The sequence below is a fragment of the Engystomops pustulosus genome, chromosome 2 (genome assembly GCF_040894005.1).
Source record: "Engystomops pustulosus chromosome 2, aEngPut4.maternal, whole genome shotgun sequence".
In the NCBI taxonomy this organism is placed as follows: domain Eukaryota; kingdom Metazoa; phylum Chordata; class Amphibia; order Anura; family Leptodactylidae; genus Engystomops; species Engystomops pustulosus.
Genome location: NC_092412.1, coordinates 166,310,436 through 166,327,614, shown reverse-complemented (window position 1 = coordinate 166,327,614; position 17,179 = coordinate 166,310,436). Strand labels below are relative to the sequence as shown.

The window sequence follows — 17,179 nt, the reverse complement described above, 5'->3', positions numbered from 1 at the left end:
CACACCTGTTACAACCGGGAAAATAGTTCCGACTCTGCAGGAGGCGCACTCTGCTTCCATGCCCTTGCTATTAGGCATTTGGAAGCTGTACAAATACTTAGAAACAACCTGGATAAATGCTTTCTCAAATTGTGTGGGGGGACATTGAGAAGATATGGCATAGGGTCTAACAAAATAGCATCGCTAAACAGCTCTACAGGTCCAGAAGACATGATATAACGTGACCACCGCAGCAAGTGTTTGGGACCATTGGGTCAGTCTGTGCAATAGTGCTGGGGTCTGATACCAGTGCATTAGCACCTTGTATTGGGACTCTTTATAAGTGGATGAGTTAGCCGCCCTGCTCCATATGATTTGCCAAACGAGAGATCGTTTTGTTGAGGTATTCCTTACATTGCCATATATCTATGTGCTGGTGGAGGGCCATCTAATGGGGCACACAATTCATACTTTTTATTAATTAGTTATTTGGTTGATATTTTTGCATTTGTTAAAGGAAACCTACCATTTGATTTGATTCATTATAAAGCAAACATACCTTGAGAATGCTGTAGCTACACTGATGCAGGGTCAAATATTTATTTAAACCCTAAGCTGAATGGTTTTGCTGAAAAAACAATTATAACATTCAGGACGCTGTCAAAGCTGGGTCAGGCTGGCTGCCTAGATCAACGCATTAGACACTGAGCTTGTAATTAGAAATAGAGGTTAGTCAAGCATGACCAATCAACCTGAGCTGGATCACTCATACACAGCAGCTGGGGGATGGTGCAGCAAGTAATTATTCTGTCTAGCAGGGAGAACAAGGATTGTATAATCCAAAAACAAAGAACATACAGAGGGCTCCAGCAATATAGATATGAAAAAATCTGTTTAAAAAAGTCAAAAAATGTTTATTTCGTCTTCATTAAAAAGCTTGCATGTGCAGGCGAACAGGCATGGATACACTTGAGACAAAACACAAAGACAGAGCTTGCGGTAACGCGTTTCGGACTAAAGCCATCTAGTCCTTACTCAGGTATGAGTAAGGACTAGGTGGCTTTAGTCCGAAAATCACTACTTTATATACAAAAAAAATCTCCTCCAAATCAAATGCAAATAATCACATTTTGTCAGCTTTTGCTGAGGTAGATGAGGTAGACTGTCTGGCTTGAATATGAGAGTCAGTTCAGTTGCTTCTATTTTGGGTGCTAAAGCACCTAAAACAATTGGCTTTTAAAGATGGGAACCTTAAAGCATCAGGATTATGGTTCTGCAAAGGTTAGAACCTGACCCTTGAAGCTACATTTGTAAATTGAGTCTATCTGCATTCCTCATTCTTAACCTATGTTTTTAACTGCTTGTTTCTCCGGTCCTAAGAGTGATGCAGAGAATAGAAAGGCAGGAAAGGAGAGACCGAATAGCGCTCATAGATTAGTATTATTATGGTAAATAAAAATGATGATATTCATAATAAACTGTTGGAAAGAGGCTCACCAGATCCTGTTGTGCTAAATTAGGCACAATGCTATTTGTCGCTTGATGGGGTCTGGTGAGGATATCTTTTAGGTGCTGCCTTTAGACAGTAGTCATCAAGACGCGGTTGCTAGGATGGTCTGGATCGGATTGGGATTGTTAAAATTAGGTGAAACGTTAATTTAATATCTCGGGTCACAACGCGTTTAGAGTCTTGAAAACTCCTTTATTAAGTGAAATGAGACACAGAGGTGTCTCATTTCCGAAACGTGTTGTGATAGAGATATTAAATACACTTTTCACCTAATCTTAACCACCTTAAGATTCCAATTTCTGTGTTCCCCTTTCCTGGCAGTCCCCCACATACTTCTCTAGTCCTAAAGCATTGAAAACTGATGAGATTTTAATCTTTTTAATTATACTAGAAGCATGCTCTGGAGACCTAGGGAGTATGAAATGAGTAACACTCATCTACTCCGCATATAAAATTGAGGAATTCAATACATGTAAATGGGCAATTTTTACTACGGAAGTGAGCTAAAAAGTATTTGGGGTTTTTCTTATTCAGTATTGCTATGAGCTTTATTCTAGAATTGTTTGTTTATTCAATTAAGTTTATAAGTACAATTTTGACATTGCACTTGATTTTATATTAATTTATCTTTATCCTTTGCCGCAGAAGTCACTAAAGAAGGTGCAGGAAGTGGATCAGAGTCAGCCAAGAAATCACAATACACAGGAAAATCCATCTTAAATTCTTCTCGGTATGTCACACTGAATTGTCTATTATCTGGTACAGTTGGGTACAAGCTGCAGCCTCTGGTTGTGGCCACATCCTGTTTAACAGATGCAGTTAAACAATCAGATGGATCTGACAAAATCCAGTTCCAGTCTGTACAGGCCTATGAGTTTTCATTCATAGTAAAGGGTAGGGCTTATTGTTGGTGCAAGCTCCTGTTCATTTAGACATAGCCTGAAAGTGTTATACGGACCCATGAGTAACCAATGAGCTAATCGCTTGTTTGTTAAAATAGTTTGTTTGTGTGATAGGATCTTGTTGTAATCAGCTAACAAAGTGATCATTTGTAGCTGAAATGAACAATTATTTCTGCAGTACAGAGACTGCTGGGATACCTGGAGTCTGCACGGTTTCTTTGTGGCAGCAGCCTTCGTTGAATGTTCGGTAGCAGGAAGCTGGTTTTGCCATGCAGTAGGATGTTAATTTTATGGTGCAGAGGAAAAAAGGATCTGCTCATTGTGTATAAAATCATTTGCCCATTCTCTGTTCATTGTGTATAAAATATGTGTCACTTCAGAAAGCCTGTTATACTGTGCCTGATGAAGGGACCTAAGCTGTCCCGAAAGCTTGCTTCTAACATCCTACCTCTTAATGGCGAACTGAAATATATCACAGCGTCAAGAAGGTAACTTTATTTGACACTAAATGTGATATTACTGTCAAGTTCTGCCCCTGTTTACACAACCTCAGATTCTCTAATTATTAATAAAAGAGAGATATCCAACAAGGACAACGGCACCACCTAGTGTCTCCTCTGGGGATTTATTCAGCAAATAAATAATCACAATGTGGTGTCCTGTGCAATGTCCTGCTTGTAGTGATTTATATCGAATAGGTGGTGCTCAATTCCTGAACAAACAGTTGGATAACAATTCAATTTCGGAGACGAGATGGACGGCACTCACCAATCTTCAATAAGATCTTCTTACTCTTTATTTCATATCGCAGGAGCGCTGCCTCCGATGTCGGTAATTTAAAGCATACAAGGGTATTTATCCACCTTTGGGCATAAAGGGATACACCCACCAAAGTAGATAGGCCCCGTGATGGGTGGTAAGGGCTATCAATTTCTGCCCCAAGGAGTATCCCTGTAAACCTACACTCTCCGCACGTGGCTTGCTAATCTCACCTTGTGCTGCGTCACTCCACCCACCATGACATAGCCCGCCCGTCAAGAGGCTGTCCTGGTCTTAGGCGGCGCCTCCCCCAGCCTCCGGAACGCGAGGCGGGTCACATGACCGGGAGCCACACCCACTCACTGCGTGGTCAGGTGACGAATTGCCACGGTTATGCGACCTAGCGTCACAGGAAGCCGACACTTGGAGCAGATGCGCTTATACCAGTGGTGGGGAGCAGACGGGTAGCATCCAAATGGTGATACGCAGCCAGCCCCAACGAGGGCAATAGAGGGGGGAGTAAAAAAACTGGATAAAGGAGGGGGGGAAACGAATATCTCGTGGGTCCCTTCAAAAAAATGGTACAAAGGTGCATATCCCTATTGTATGATGAATAAAAACAAAACTGGTAAATCAATTACTTTATTAGTAAATCACATATACACAACGCTTATGCTGACCATGTCTGGATGACCCCTCTCTCGTATTGGGGGCCAAAGTTACAGTTATAAAAAGACTCCAAAGTCTATCTTGCCATTGAGACCTACAGGCCCCATTGCATTTGTATGGAGGATCCATTTACTTTCCGCCTGCATTAGCAAGCGTTGTCTATCCCCTCCTTTTTTAGGAGGAGGAATGAATTCTATGCCTGCGTATTTGAGGACCTCTATATTGCCCCGTGGGCCTCTCTCACATGTTCGATGAGTCTGGGTGCTCCTGTCCCTGTCTTTATAGAGCTAAGATGTTCTCTTATCCTTATGTAGAGATTCCTAATTGTCTTCCTGACATAGAACCTATTGCAGGTGCAGATCAGAACATATACTACAAAGGTAGTCTTACAATTGAGGAAGTTTCTCACCTCAATCTCCACACCGCCAAACTTAACCGTGTTCCCCCCTAAGTTGTGGGGGCAACATCTACATCTACCTCACTTAAAGTTCCCTCATAGGGGATTATTCCCAAGCCAATTCTTATCAGTAGGGGAGTTAAAGTAGCTATGTACTAACTCTGATCTCAATGTTCTACCCCTCCTTCAGCTATCTTCGATAGATCCCTGTCACTCTCTATAATGTGCCAATTATCCTTTATGGCCTTCTTGACTACTTCTGCCATCGGGTCTGTGGCTATTTATAGTAGAAGTAAACATCATATTCATTCTATTTGTTCTATTCAGGTGTGTCACCATTTCCTCGAATGTCTCCTTGGTACCGGACCATATGATTATCACATTGTCTACATATCTCTTGTAGAACTGGATGTATTTCACAAATGGGTTGATCTCGCTAAAAATATAAAGGCTCTCAAATACTGCTAGGAAGATATTTGCATAAGTACAGGCGACAGGAGTACCCATCGCCGTTCCATCTCCTTGAGCGTACCATATTCCATCGAAGATGAAAGCATTGTGGGACAATATAAAGTGCAGTGCATCACTGGAGACACAGGAAGACCGAAGAGACAACAAAAAAGGAAACAAGTAACCTGGAGGCAGTAACATCTTCAAAAAAAGAGGACACATTAGTCATTAATTTAACAAATAGGACTTTGGACAAGGACTGTATCTCGGTTTTACAGAAGTGCCTGGGTTTTTGCTAAACGCAACAATTTAATAAAGTTAACTTTGATTAAGATCTATTTAAGGGCTTACGGAAGATCAATTAAAAGAAATATTTTGAGCTTACGGATTTAGAGAAAGAATGTCTTTTGTTTTTGGCGGACGAGGGGTCCAATAAGTCCACAGGTACTTTCGAACCCTTTAGAGGCGGGAATAGCTCCAGGTTCAACCCAGCATTCCAGCAGGGAGGGACCGTTGACCTATTCCATATGCGGGTAGAAAAGGATGTGGAGGCACTTATTTACAAGAAAGCTGAGTACAATATGACTAAAGGGGAATATAGAGCAGTCAAAAAACTGAAGGAGGACAAAGGGGTGGTTGTGAAACCAGCAGACAAGGGGGGGGGGGGACGTGGTAATTATGGACAGCGAAAATTAAAATCTCTGCAGTTTTGTTTCTCTATGACTCTCTGTCTGAACTCCTACTTCTTTGGGTATACCTGTTTTACTTAAAAAGCCCCTGAAATCTTGAATCTTGCACTCAAAGTGCATATGCAACTTTTCACACTCCCCTGCCACTACATAATATCAGAGTGTCTCTGACCATTTGACCCTGTCCTTGCACCTTATATAAACAGTTCACAGTCCAACAGTAGATTAAAAGGATAACTGGACCTCAGCTCTTGGCCCCCACCTTTGTGCTCCTGCACATCTCCTCTTTCTCCCCCTGATGTTAGCTCACCAGGTTGTGAGCTCTGTGAAGCAGCAGGAGGGGTATCTGTACAGTGGGGGCTGAGATGACTTTTTTGAAATGCATTCAAACCAAAGCCCAACCCCTGAGACTACACAGATGATTCTGTCAGGGTGTCAGGTAAGTTATAACACACAATTATATTTTAATGCAACTTTTATGGGCTTCTGTAACCTGTCTTTAGAGAAAATGAGGTACCTGGTCATGGGTTCCCTTTAATATGACACAAAAAGCAGTTTTCTATGTTACCTTAGAACAAAAGATAGGGGATATCTGAATTGCAACCACTGAACTTGACTGAGTGAGCTTTGGGGATATTTTTTTTTATATGTAAAAGGGTGAGATTTTGGATAATAGAGGGAATTCTACAAAGTATATTTAATAACCCACCTGAGGGGACTGGTAGATTAGTGGGGTAAAACTGGACGACAGGTCCTCTTTAAAGTGTAAATTTGCAATATACTTCATTAAATGAAGTCCTCTGCACTTTTTTTTTCTCGACAACAGCACAGACAGGTGGGATTCCACGACTCCTCAGGGACTGGAAAAAAACATTTAAAAAGGGTCCTTCCCCTTAATTCCTCAGTTGTTTCCTTTCCCTGGAGAAGTATGGAACTCTGCTCCTGTCAGTAGCAAAGGGAGTATCTGGATGTTCACACAGCCTACCTCTTGGATCCCTGCTTGCCTTCTAGAGAGAAGAAAGGAATTCTGGATGGCTGTTGCTGGGAGCAGGAGCTGTAAGGCAATGTCCTTCTCCTAGCTCCTGACATTAAAGGAAACCTACCACGTGAAATTGTACTTATAAGCTTCAAATACCGAGCACCAGCTCAGGGTGTGCTGGTGTCGGAGCATATTTTCGTTATTCTCATAAATCGCTGTATTGCGGTTTAAACACTTTTGTAATCTTTATATGTGAAGCAGCTTCGCTGCACGGTGGTATGCGCTCGGCGCACCGTGCGCGTGTGACGTCACCGGCTCTCTGGCACTTCCTATTTAGGCGCACGCACGGTCGTGCGCATGGTGTGCCGAGCGTGTACCACCGTGCGGCGAAGCTGCTTCACATATAAAGATTACAAAAGTGTTTAAACCGCAATACAGCGGTTTATGAAAATAACGAAAATATGCTCTGGCACCAGCTCACCCTGAGCTGGTGCTCAGTATTTGAAGCTTACAAGTACAATTTCACGTGGTAGGTTTCCTTTAAGACCTTCCTTCGAAGACTTGTCGTGGTAGTTCATGTGGCTGAAAGTAGGAGTGCACATAATTAGTGGGAAGGAGCAAGGAGAACCCAAACACATCACATAGTAGTTGGCAGATGGCCGCAGAAATGCTGTAGTTCTCAGAGATCCTGCATTAGGCTACTTTCACACAGCAGCCTGGGTGAGCATACTGTTGTGTACTGGAAAGGAGGAGGGATGACTCCTCCCCTCTCCAGAGCAAGTCATGGTGCTCAGCTGTAAACACAGGAAAAGATAATGTATGCTCTATATTTTTCCCATGCATGGTACAGGATGATGGCACACATGTGTGCGCGTCGTATTGTGTCCCAGTGCCATAGTAGTCTATACGTCACCACAATGGCTGTGTGAAAGCCTTACACGGTACTCTTCTGCACTTCTGGGCTCTCCAGTCCTGCTGTTTCTGTGCCATGCTGTGATCATGTCTGCCTCTGGTAACTTTGAGACCAACAAATCTGTAAAAATTTCAGACACTCCTGCACAGTTCAGGTGCTCCTCTCATTTTCCCTTAGTCATCTTAGCTTGTCTATATTCAGTACTATGGGGTCTTTTCTGTTATACTTCTTATAGAGGTCTCAGTCTAAGCCTCCCTCTAAGAAATGGAGTATATGCTATAAATATCTGTCATCATCTCAAAAAAGCAATTCGTTCTAAGTGTTATTAGTATTTTGTGGCAGATGAATCACATTCATTCATGTCAAATATCAAAAATATGATTAAGAATGAAATTTGTATAGAATTAGGAAATACAAAAGAACCTATCCAGTCCCAGACCTCCTACTTTACAGGCATTTACCATCAGGATACATCTAGACAATTTGATATTGGCCTAGATGTAGATGAAATTGTATGAATCCGTGTATCTGGTTGATTTTTAAGGGTCAACTGTTTTGCCATTTAGATAATATTGATGATTTACTAAAACTATAGACTTGAAGGATCCAGTGGAACCTTTGTGTATAGAAGATGGAATGTTTAAAGTTCTGGAAGAAAAGTTGAGAGTTTTTCTTGAGCAGAATAATTTTATTAGGTTCATTACAAGCGTGGAAAAAACCTTAGAAAAGATTGGGTATTGATTGAAGGTAAATATCCTTTTGAAGTTGATCTACACTCACCGGCCACTTTATTAGGTACACCTGTCCAACTGCTCGTTAACACTTAATTTCTAATCTGCCAATCACATGGCGGCAACTCAGTGCATTTAGGCATGTAGACATGGTCACGACAATCTCCTGCAGTTCAAACCGAGCATCAGTATGGGGAAGAAAGGTGATTTGAGTGCCTTTGAACGTGGCATGGTTGTTAGTGCCAGAAGGGCTGGTCTGAGTATTTCAGAAACTGCTGATCTACTGGGATTTTCACGAACAACCATCTCTAGGGTCTACAGAGAATGGTCCGAAAAAGAAAAAACAACCAGTGAGCGGCAGTTCTGTGGGTGGAAATGCCTTTTTGATGCCAGAGGTCAGAGGAGAATGGGCAGACTGGTTCGAGCTGATAGAAAGGCAACAGTGACTCAAATCGCCACCCGTTACAACCAAGGTAGGCAGAAGAGCATCTCTGAATGCACAGTACGTCGAACTTTGAGGCAGATGGGCTACAGCAGCAGAAGACCACACCGGGTGCCACTCCTTTCAGCTAAGAACAGGAAACTGAGGCTACAATTTGCACAAGCTCATCGAAATTGGACAGTAGAAGATTGGAAAAACGTTGCCTGGTCTGATGAGTCTCGATTTCTGCTGCGACATTCGGATGGTAGGGTCAGAATTTGGCGTCAACAACATGAAAGCATGGATCCATCCTGCCTTGTATCAACGGTTCAGGCTGGTGGTGGTGGTGTCATGGTGTGGGGAATATTTTCTTGGCACTCTTTGGGCCCCTTGGTACCAATTGAGCATCGTTGCAACGCCACAGCCTACCTGAGTATTGTTGCTGACCATGTTCATCCCTTTATGACCACAATGTACCCAACATCTGATGGCTACTTTCAGCAGGATAATGCGCCATGTCATAAAGCTGGAATCATCTCAGACTGGTTTCTTGAACATGACAATGAGTTCACTGTACTCAAATGGCCTCCACAGTCACCAGATCTCAATCCAATAGAGCATCTTTGGGATGTGGTGGAACGGGAGATTCACATCATGGATGTGCAGCCAACAAATCTGCGGCACTGTGTGATGCCATCATGTCAATATGGACCAAAATCTCCAGCTTCCAGCACCTTGTTGAATCTATGCCTTGAAGAATTGAGGCAGTTCTGAAGGCCAAAGGGGGTCCAACCCGTTACTAGCATGGTGTACCTAATAAAGTGGCCGGTGAGTGTAGTATTCTTAATCCCCTTACCGCCAAAGCCACCTGCCTGTCACTGGTGCCCCTGTGACCCTTGTTTTAGTGCCTCCGTGTGCCCCCTTTCGCCAGCAGCCTCACTTGCCTAGCCTCGCTCCAGCGACTCTCTCCTTGCTTCAGCGCGGCACCGGCCACCTGAAATTTAAAGGGCCAGCGCACCGCTAATTGATGCTGGCCACCTGACAACCTATAAATGTTCAACCTCTTCCTGTGACCCCCCTGCCGGATCTTTGTGCTACTTTGCCTAAGAGAAAGCTATATTCCAAGCCCTTTGCGATTATCCCGGTTTCCCATTGTGACCTTGATTTCATTCCTGACTCTTATCCCGTGCTGCCTGTCCAGACCTACCGCAATTCTAAATGTGGTGAAGTTAGCACTTTCTTGTGGGGTCAGTTTTTATGTCTTTCACTGTGCACTCCAACTGTTGAAACAATTTTTTTTACACATTTGTTTAAAAGTTGATTAATCATTTTCTGACACTAATAACTTTTTTATACTTTAGTGAACATAACTGTGGTAGGGAGAGGTGTCATTTTTTGTGAAATGAGCTAACTTTTTCATGTTTTCATTGGTACTATTCTGAGGATGATGCAATGTTTTGATCACTTTTTTTATGTGATGTAAAATGGTGTTATAGTAGTATTTAGGACATTTGGGCACTATTTTCTGTTATTGGGTAAACCTCTGGGAATAACCGTTTTTTTATATATTTTTTTTTTTTTTTAAACCTTCTAGTTTACTTTAACCTTAAATAGTCTGGTCGTTCCTATCATATATATGATATATCCTATCATATACTGCTGTCTTTTAAATGCTGTTGGCGGCATTGGAAGAGTTAATACCCTTGAATAGTGCTGGCAATAAGCAGCAAACCTCCCTTCTGTATGAAGAGTACTCACCCTGTAAACCCTTGTCATACAGCCTCTGCACCTATGCGCCGTACATGTACAGGACAGGATGTGAAGGAGTTTACAGAGAGCAGAAAATTATATGGCTGATGCCTCTGTCAGCAAGTGAATGTGCTTTATCAAAAACGGATACAAGGCAATGGATTACCGTTTTTTCGGACTATAAGGTGCACCGGATTATAAGGGGCACCATCAATAAATGCCTGCTAAAACGTCTAGGTTAATATATAAGGCGCACTGGATTATAAGGCGCACCTGATTATAAGGATGAATGGCCAGCAGGTGGCAGACCTGTGCACAGTTCAAGGCAGCTTTTGTCTGTAAATACGGTTCATTTATAAGGCACACTGGACTATAAGGCGCACCTTTGATTTCTGAGAAAATCAAAGGATTTTTTGTGTGCCTAATAGTCCGAAAAATACGGTATTTGGATCAGGTGTAGATGTTATCTTACAGAAAGCTTCTCAAAATAAAAGATTTCACCAGGAATTCAAATTCCACAGCAATAAAGTCCTTTTGGAACCAGAAGAGAATTCATTCAGAAGAGAATAAATGCCTTCAGATCACAGCTCTGCAGAGGAAGGTTAGAAACGTCTTCATTAACAACATTAACCAAGCAGACTTTAGGAATTCTAACAAACTTGGGAAAAACCTTCAATGGAGACATTAGCCATGGCTTTCACCTATTTTTTCCGGTTCCAAAATATCAGCAACAAATATACAATTTGTTGTATATTTACAATGTTTCTGTTCACAAAACCCAACTGGTTTTTCTATATGATAAAACATTTTAAAAAATCTAACTAGTTTTTTCTTTTACAAAAAGATGAATAATGAAGACAGAGGTCAGCTACAAACCTCATAAACAAAGCTGCTCAAATGGTGATGGTAGATCTGCCTTCTACCACAGCCCCATTCTAGGTCTCAAAAGTTTCAGCTGCAGACTTTCTAAAAGTCTTACTCACCTTCAATTTCATGCTCTGCTATTTTTTCTTTATGCAGCCCCATGACTGTTCACAAAGGTTATGGTCTAGGTTTTAGATTGCTTTAAATAAACCAGATATAGATAGTACCCTATTTAGATGACTTCCTGATCTTCAAGTACTCTCCTTTTTGTCTAAATTAAAGACTTGAATTTAAATGTATCGGAAACCTACCATTTGATTTGATGCATTATGAATAGAGATGAGCGAACACTAAAATGCTCGGGTACTCGTTATTCGAGACGAACTTTTCCCGATGCTCGAGTGCTCGTCTCGAATAACGAACCCCATTGAAGTCAATGGGAGACTCGAGCATTTTTCAAGGGGACCAAGGCTCTGCACAGGGAAGCTTGGCCAAACACCTGGGAACCTCAGAAAAGGATGGAAACACCACGGAAATGGACAGGAAACAGCAGGGGCAGCATGCATGGATGCCTCTGAGGCTGCTTAATCGCACCATTATGCCGAAATTATGGGCAACAGCATGGCCATGACAGAGTGACAGAATGAAGCTAGATAGCATGTAAAACATCCAATAATTGACCCTGACACTATAGGGGACGGCATGCAGAGGCAGAGGCAGCGGCAGCAGGCTAGAGAGTGGCATGGCGACATACCCTAATTGGACTCAGGCTTCAAACCAATGGGTGTCAGAGAGGAACCAAAGGAGGTGAGCAAGAAGCGCTCAAATAATATCGGTACATGATAAAAGTTTGCCAGTATATTTTGTGGATTACACAGCAGGGTGGCGACAAAGTTAACATGGAAGCCATGAAAACAACCCAAAATTCTGCCTGACACAGCTCGTTTGATAAGGGGACCATGTATGCTTACAGTTCATGCCAGTCGCTGCACTGGCTGCCAGTCTCCTTTCGAATACAGTTTAAAATAATAATAACCCTCATCCATAAAGCTCTGTATAATGCTGCACCCCCCTACCTCTCCTCTCTTATCTCAGTCTATCGCCCAACCCGTGCTCTTAGATCCGCCAGTGATCTTAGATTAACCTCTACCCTAGTGCGGACCTCCCACTCGCGTCTCCAAGACTTCTCTAGAGCTGCACCAATTCTATGGAATGCTCTGCCCTGGACTATCAGACTAATACCTAACCTCCAAAGTTTCAAACGTGCTCTTAAAACCCATTTCTTTAGGCAAGCCTATAACACTCATTAACTGCATGAAGTTTTAACTCTTCTACTAACCCGTCCTGTGTCGTCCTCCCATCTGTTATCCAGCAACCAACAGGCACCAGACTTCTCTGCAGTCCCATTTACCCTGGACCTGGTATATAAGATGACGGCTGAGTGGTTCAAGCGACAGCAATTCCATTTATTATATTTTGTTCTATTCCCTAAGAAGAATGGCTTGACCGTTAAATATTCTTTTACCTCGTGTTACCCCATCATCTTCATAAACCGTAAGCTCTGGCGAGCAGGGACCTCACTCCTGTTGTTCCATACAAATGTTGTGCTCTGTTACAATACATTTGTATTTGTTTCCTATGATTTGTAAAGCGCTACGGAATATGATGGCGCTATATAAATAAAGATTATTATTATTATTATTATGGAGGCAGTGAACTAGTAGTAGATTAAAGGTGCTGCAACTATGTTAGTTGGATCTTGGGATGGAGCTGGCGCTCTGCAGCCAGGCGAGCTTTTGCCAATCCAAGCCCCTGTCTCTAGGCTACTCCCCAAACAGCACTTCTAAGAACCTTTTGTATAAGATCAAGTGTAGTAGCGTTCTTATAAGTTTAGGATATGGCGGGTGAGGGGAATGTAAACAGATGCGCAAGAAGCGCTGAAATAATATCCCTAAATGGTAAAAGTTTGCAAGTATATTTTGTGGATTACACAGCAGGGTGGCGACAAAGTTAACAACTTTGATGTGGAATGCCCTGTAATAGCTCTTGGGCGGTGTGCCTTTTATCGCCTAGGCTCAGCAGTTTCAGCACCGCCTGCTGTCGCTTAGCGACGGCACTGCTGCTGTGCCTAGAGCTTCCGACTGATGGCGCCATGCCCACGGATGGTAATTCGGAGGAGGAGGAGGTGGAGGAGGGGTGGGAGGAGGTATAGTAGGCCTTTGAGACCTGGACCGAGGTAGGCCCCGCAATTCTCTGCGTCGGCAGTATATGACCAGCCCCAGGGTCAGACTCGGTCCCAGCCTGCACCAAGTTAAGTGTAGTAGCGTTCTTATAAGTTTGGGATATGGCGGGTGAGGGGAATGTAAACAGATGCGCAAGAAGCGCATGATGCGCATGGAGCTGGCGCTCCGCTGCCAGGCGAGCTTTCGCCAATTCAAGCCCCTGTCTCTAGGCTACTCCCCAAACAGCACTTCTAAGAACCTTTTGTATAAGATCAAGTGTAGTAGCGTTCTTATAAGTTTAGGATATGGCGGGTGAGGGGAATGTAAACAGATGCGCAAGAAGCGCTGAAATAATATCCCTAAATGGTAAAAGTTTGCCAGTATATTTTGTGGATAACACAGCAGGGTGGCGACAAAGTTAACAACTTTGATGTGTAATCCATGAAAACAACCCAAATTTCTGCCTGACACACCTCGTTTGATAAAGGGACGATGTATGGAGGCAGCTATATGGACGACTTTTGGAGGTAGCAATGGAGACAACGTGTGGAGGCTGCTATGGAGACAATTTAATTTGGATAGTGCCTGTATGTGGCAGTCCCAAACATTTTTCAAACCAGAGGAGCAGGTAGGTGGCCCTCCAGTAAAATGGAATAGATTGAGTGCCTGTATGTGGCAGTCCCAAAAATGTTTCAAACCAGAGGAGCAGGTAGGTGGCCCTGCAGTAAAATGGAATAGATTGAGTGCCTGTATGTGGCAGTCCCAAAAATTTTTCAAACCAGAGGAGCAGGTAGGTGGCCCTCCAGTAAAATGGAATAGATTGAGTGCCTGTATGTGGCATTCCCAAAAATGTTTCAAACCAGAGGAGCAGGTAGGTGGCCCTGCAGTAAAATGGAATAGATTGAGTGCCTGTATGTGGCAGTCCCAAAAATGTTTCAAACCAGAGGAGCAGGTAGGTGGCCCTGCAGTAAAATGGAATAGATTGAGTGCCTGTATGTGGCAGTCCCAAAAATGTTTCAAACCAGAGGAGCAGGTAGGTGGCCCTGCAGTAAAATGGAATAGATTGAGTGCCTGTATGTGGCAGTCCCAAAAATGTTTCAAACCAGAGGAGCAGGTAGGTGGCCCTGCAGTAAAATGGAATAGATTGAGTGCCTGTATGTGGCAGTCCCAAAAATTTTTCAAACCAGAGGAGCAGGTAGGTGGCCCTCCAGTAAAATGGAATAGATTGAGTGCCTGTATGTGGCAGTCCCAAAAATGTTTCAAACCAGAGGAGCAGGTAGGTGGCCCTGCAGTAAAATGGAATAGATTGAGTGCCTGTATGTGGCAGTCCCAAAAATTTTTCAAACCAGAGGAGCAGGTAGGTGGCCCTCCAGTAAAATGGAATAGATTGAGTGCCTGTATGTGGCAGTCCCAAAAATGTTTCAAACCAGAGGAGCAGGTAGGTGGCCCTGCAGTAAAATGGAATAGATTGAGTGCCTGTATGTGGCACTCACAAAAATTGTTTCAAACAGAGGACCGGGTAGGTGGCCCTCCAGAAAAATTAAATGCATGAAGTACTATAGCAAGAGCCAGTGGGCCCTGTCAAAAAATAGCCATTTTCCTCTGCTTTACTGTACAAAGAGGAGGAGAAGGAGGAAAATGAGGAGGAGGAGGAGTGGATCAATTATTCAGGTTGAGCTTCCTTCACCTGGTGGAGATTGGAAATTCTGAGAAATCCAGCCTTTATTCATTTTAATAAGCGTCAGCCTGTCAGCGCTGTCAGTCGACAGGCGTGTACGCTTATCGGTGATGATGCCACCAGCTGCACTGAAAACCCGCTCGGACAAGACGCTAGCGGCAGGGCAGGCAAGAACCTCCAAGGCGTACAGCGCCAGTTCGTGCCACATGTCCAGCTTTGAAACCCAGTAGTTGTAGGGAGCTGTGTGATCATTTAGGACGATGGTATGGTCAGCTACGTACTCCCTCACCATCTTTCTGTAAAGATCAGCCCTACTCTGCCGAGACTGGGGACAGGTGACAGTGTCTTGCTGGGGTGACATAAAGCTGGCAAAAGCCTTGTAAAGCGTACCCTTGCCAGTGCTGGACAAGCTGCCTGCTCGCCTACTCTCCCTCGCTACTTGTCCCGCAGAACTACGCACTCTGCCGCTAGCGCTGTCAGAAGGGAAATACTGTTTCAGCTTGTGCACCAGGGCCTGCTGGTATTCATGCATTCTCACACTCCTTTCCTCTGCAGGGATGAGAGTGGAAAGATTTTGCTTGTACCGTGGGTCCAGGAGAGTGAACACCCAGTAATCGGTGCTGGAATAAATTCTTTGAACGCGAGGGTCACGGGATAGGCAGCCTAGCATGAAATCTGCCATATGCGCCAGAGTACCAACGCGTAAGAATTCACTCCCCTCACTGGCCTGACTGTCCATTTCCTCCTCCTCCAACTCCTCCAACTCCTCTTCTTCTGCCCATACACGCTGAACAGTAAAGGACTCAACAATGGTCCCCTCTTGTGTCTCACCAACATTCTCCTCCTCTTCCTCCTCATCCTCCTCCACCTCCACCTCCTCCGATATGCGCTGAGAAACAGACCTGAGGGTGCTTTGGCTATCAACAAGGGAATATTCTTCCCCTGTCTCTTGTGACGAGCGCAAAGCTTCCGACTTCATGCTGACCAGAGAGTTTTTCAACAGGCCAAGCAGCGGGATGGTGAGGCTGATGATGGCGGCATCGCCACTGACCATCTGTGTTGACTCCTCAAAGTTACTCAGCACCTGACAGATATCAGACATCCACGTCCACTCCTCATTGTAGACTTGAGGAAGCTGACTGACCTGACTACCAGTTCTGGTGGAAGTTGACATCTGGCAGTCTACAATCGCTCTGCGCTGCTGGTAAACTCTGGATAACATGGTCAGTGTTGAATTCCACCTCGTGGGCACGTCGCACAACAGTCGGTGAGCGGGCAGTTGGAGGCGGCGCTGCGCTACCCTGAGAGTGGCAGCATCTGGGCTGGACTTCCTGAAATGCGCACAGATGCGGCGCACCTTCGTGAGCAAATCAGACAGATTGGGGTATGTCTTGAGGAAACGCTGAACTATCAGATTTAACACATGGGCCAGGCATGGCACATGTGTCAGTCTGCCGAGTTGCAGAGCCGCCACCAGGTTACGGCCGTTGTCACACACAACCATTCCCGGCTTGAGGTTCAGCGGTGCCAGCCACAGATCAGTCTGCGCCGTGATGCCCTGTAATAGCTCTTGGGCGGTGTGCCTTTTGTCGCCTAGGCTCAGCAGTTTGAGCACCGCCTGCTGTCGCTTAGCGACGGCACTGCTGCTGTGCCTAGAGCTACCGACTGATGGCGCCGTGCCCACGGATGGTAGTTCGGAGGAGGAGGTGGAGGAGGGGTGGGAGGAGGAGGAGGCATAGTAGGCCTGAAACACCTGGACCGAGGTAGGCCCCGCAATCCTCGGCGTCGGCAGTATATGAGCAGCCCCAGTGTCAGACTCGGTCCCAGCCTCCACCAAGTTAACCCAATGTGCCGTCAGCGATATATAGTGGCCCTGCCCGGCAGCACTCGTCCACGTGTCCGTGGTCAGGTGGACCTTGTCAGAAACGGCGTTGGTCAGGGCACGGATGATGTTGTCTGACACGTGCTGGTGCAGGGCTGGGACGGCACATCGGGAAAAGTAGTGGCGGCTGGGGACCGAATACCGAGGGGCGGCCGCCGCCATGAGGTTGCGAAAGGCCTCGGTCTCTACTAGCCTATAGGGCAGCATCTCCAGGCTAAGCAATCTGGAGATGTGCACATTAAGGGCTTGGGCGTGCGGGTGGGTTGCACTATATTTGCGTTTCCGCTCCAGCGTCTGGGGTATGGAGAGCTGAACGCTGGTGGATGCTGTGGAGGATCGTGGAGGCGACGATGGGGTTTTTGTGGCAGGGTCCTGGGCAGGGGGC

The 17,179-nt window shown here is 44.7% G+C and overlaps 1 protein-coding gene across 5 annotated transcripts in view; it reads left to right on the top strand.

The window, feature by feature from the left end:
• Positions 1-17,179, top strand: part of BRPF3 (bromodomain and PHD finger containing 3) — a 288,586-nt gene that overhangs the window by 172,622 nt on the left and 98,785 nt on the right. For all 5 annotated transcript variants that reach the window (XM_072137236.1, XM_072137237.1, XM_072137235.1 and 2 more), the window contains one exon: positions 2,135-2,219. In XM_072137236.1, coding sequence (XP_071993337.1) covers positions 2,135-2,219 — 85 coding nt within the window. The remainder of the gene's footprint in view (positions 1-2,134; positions 2,220-17,179) is intronic.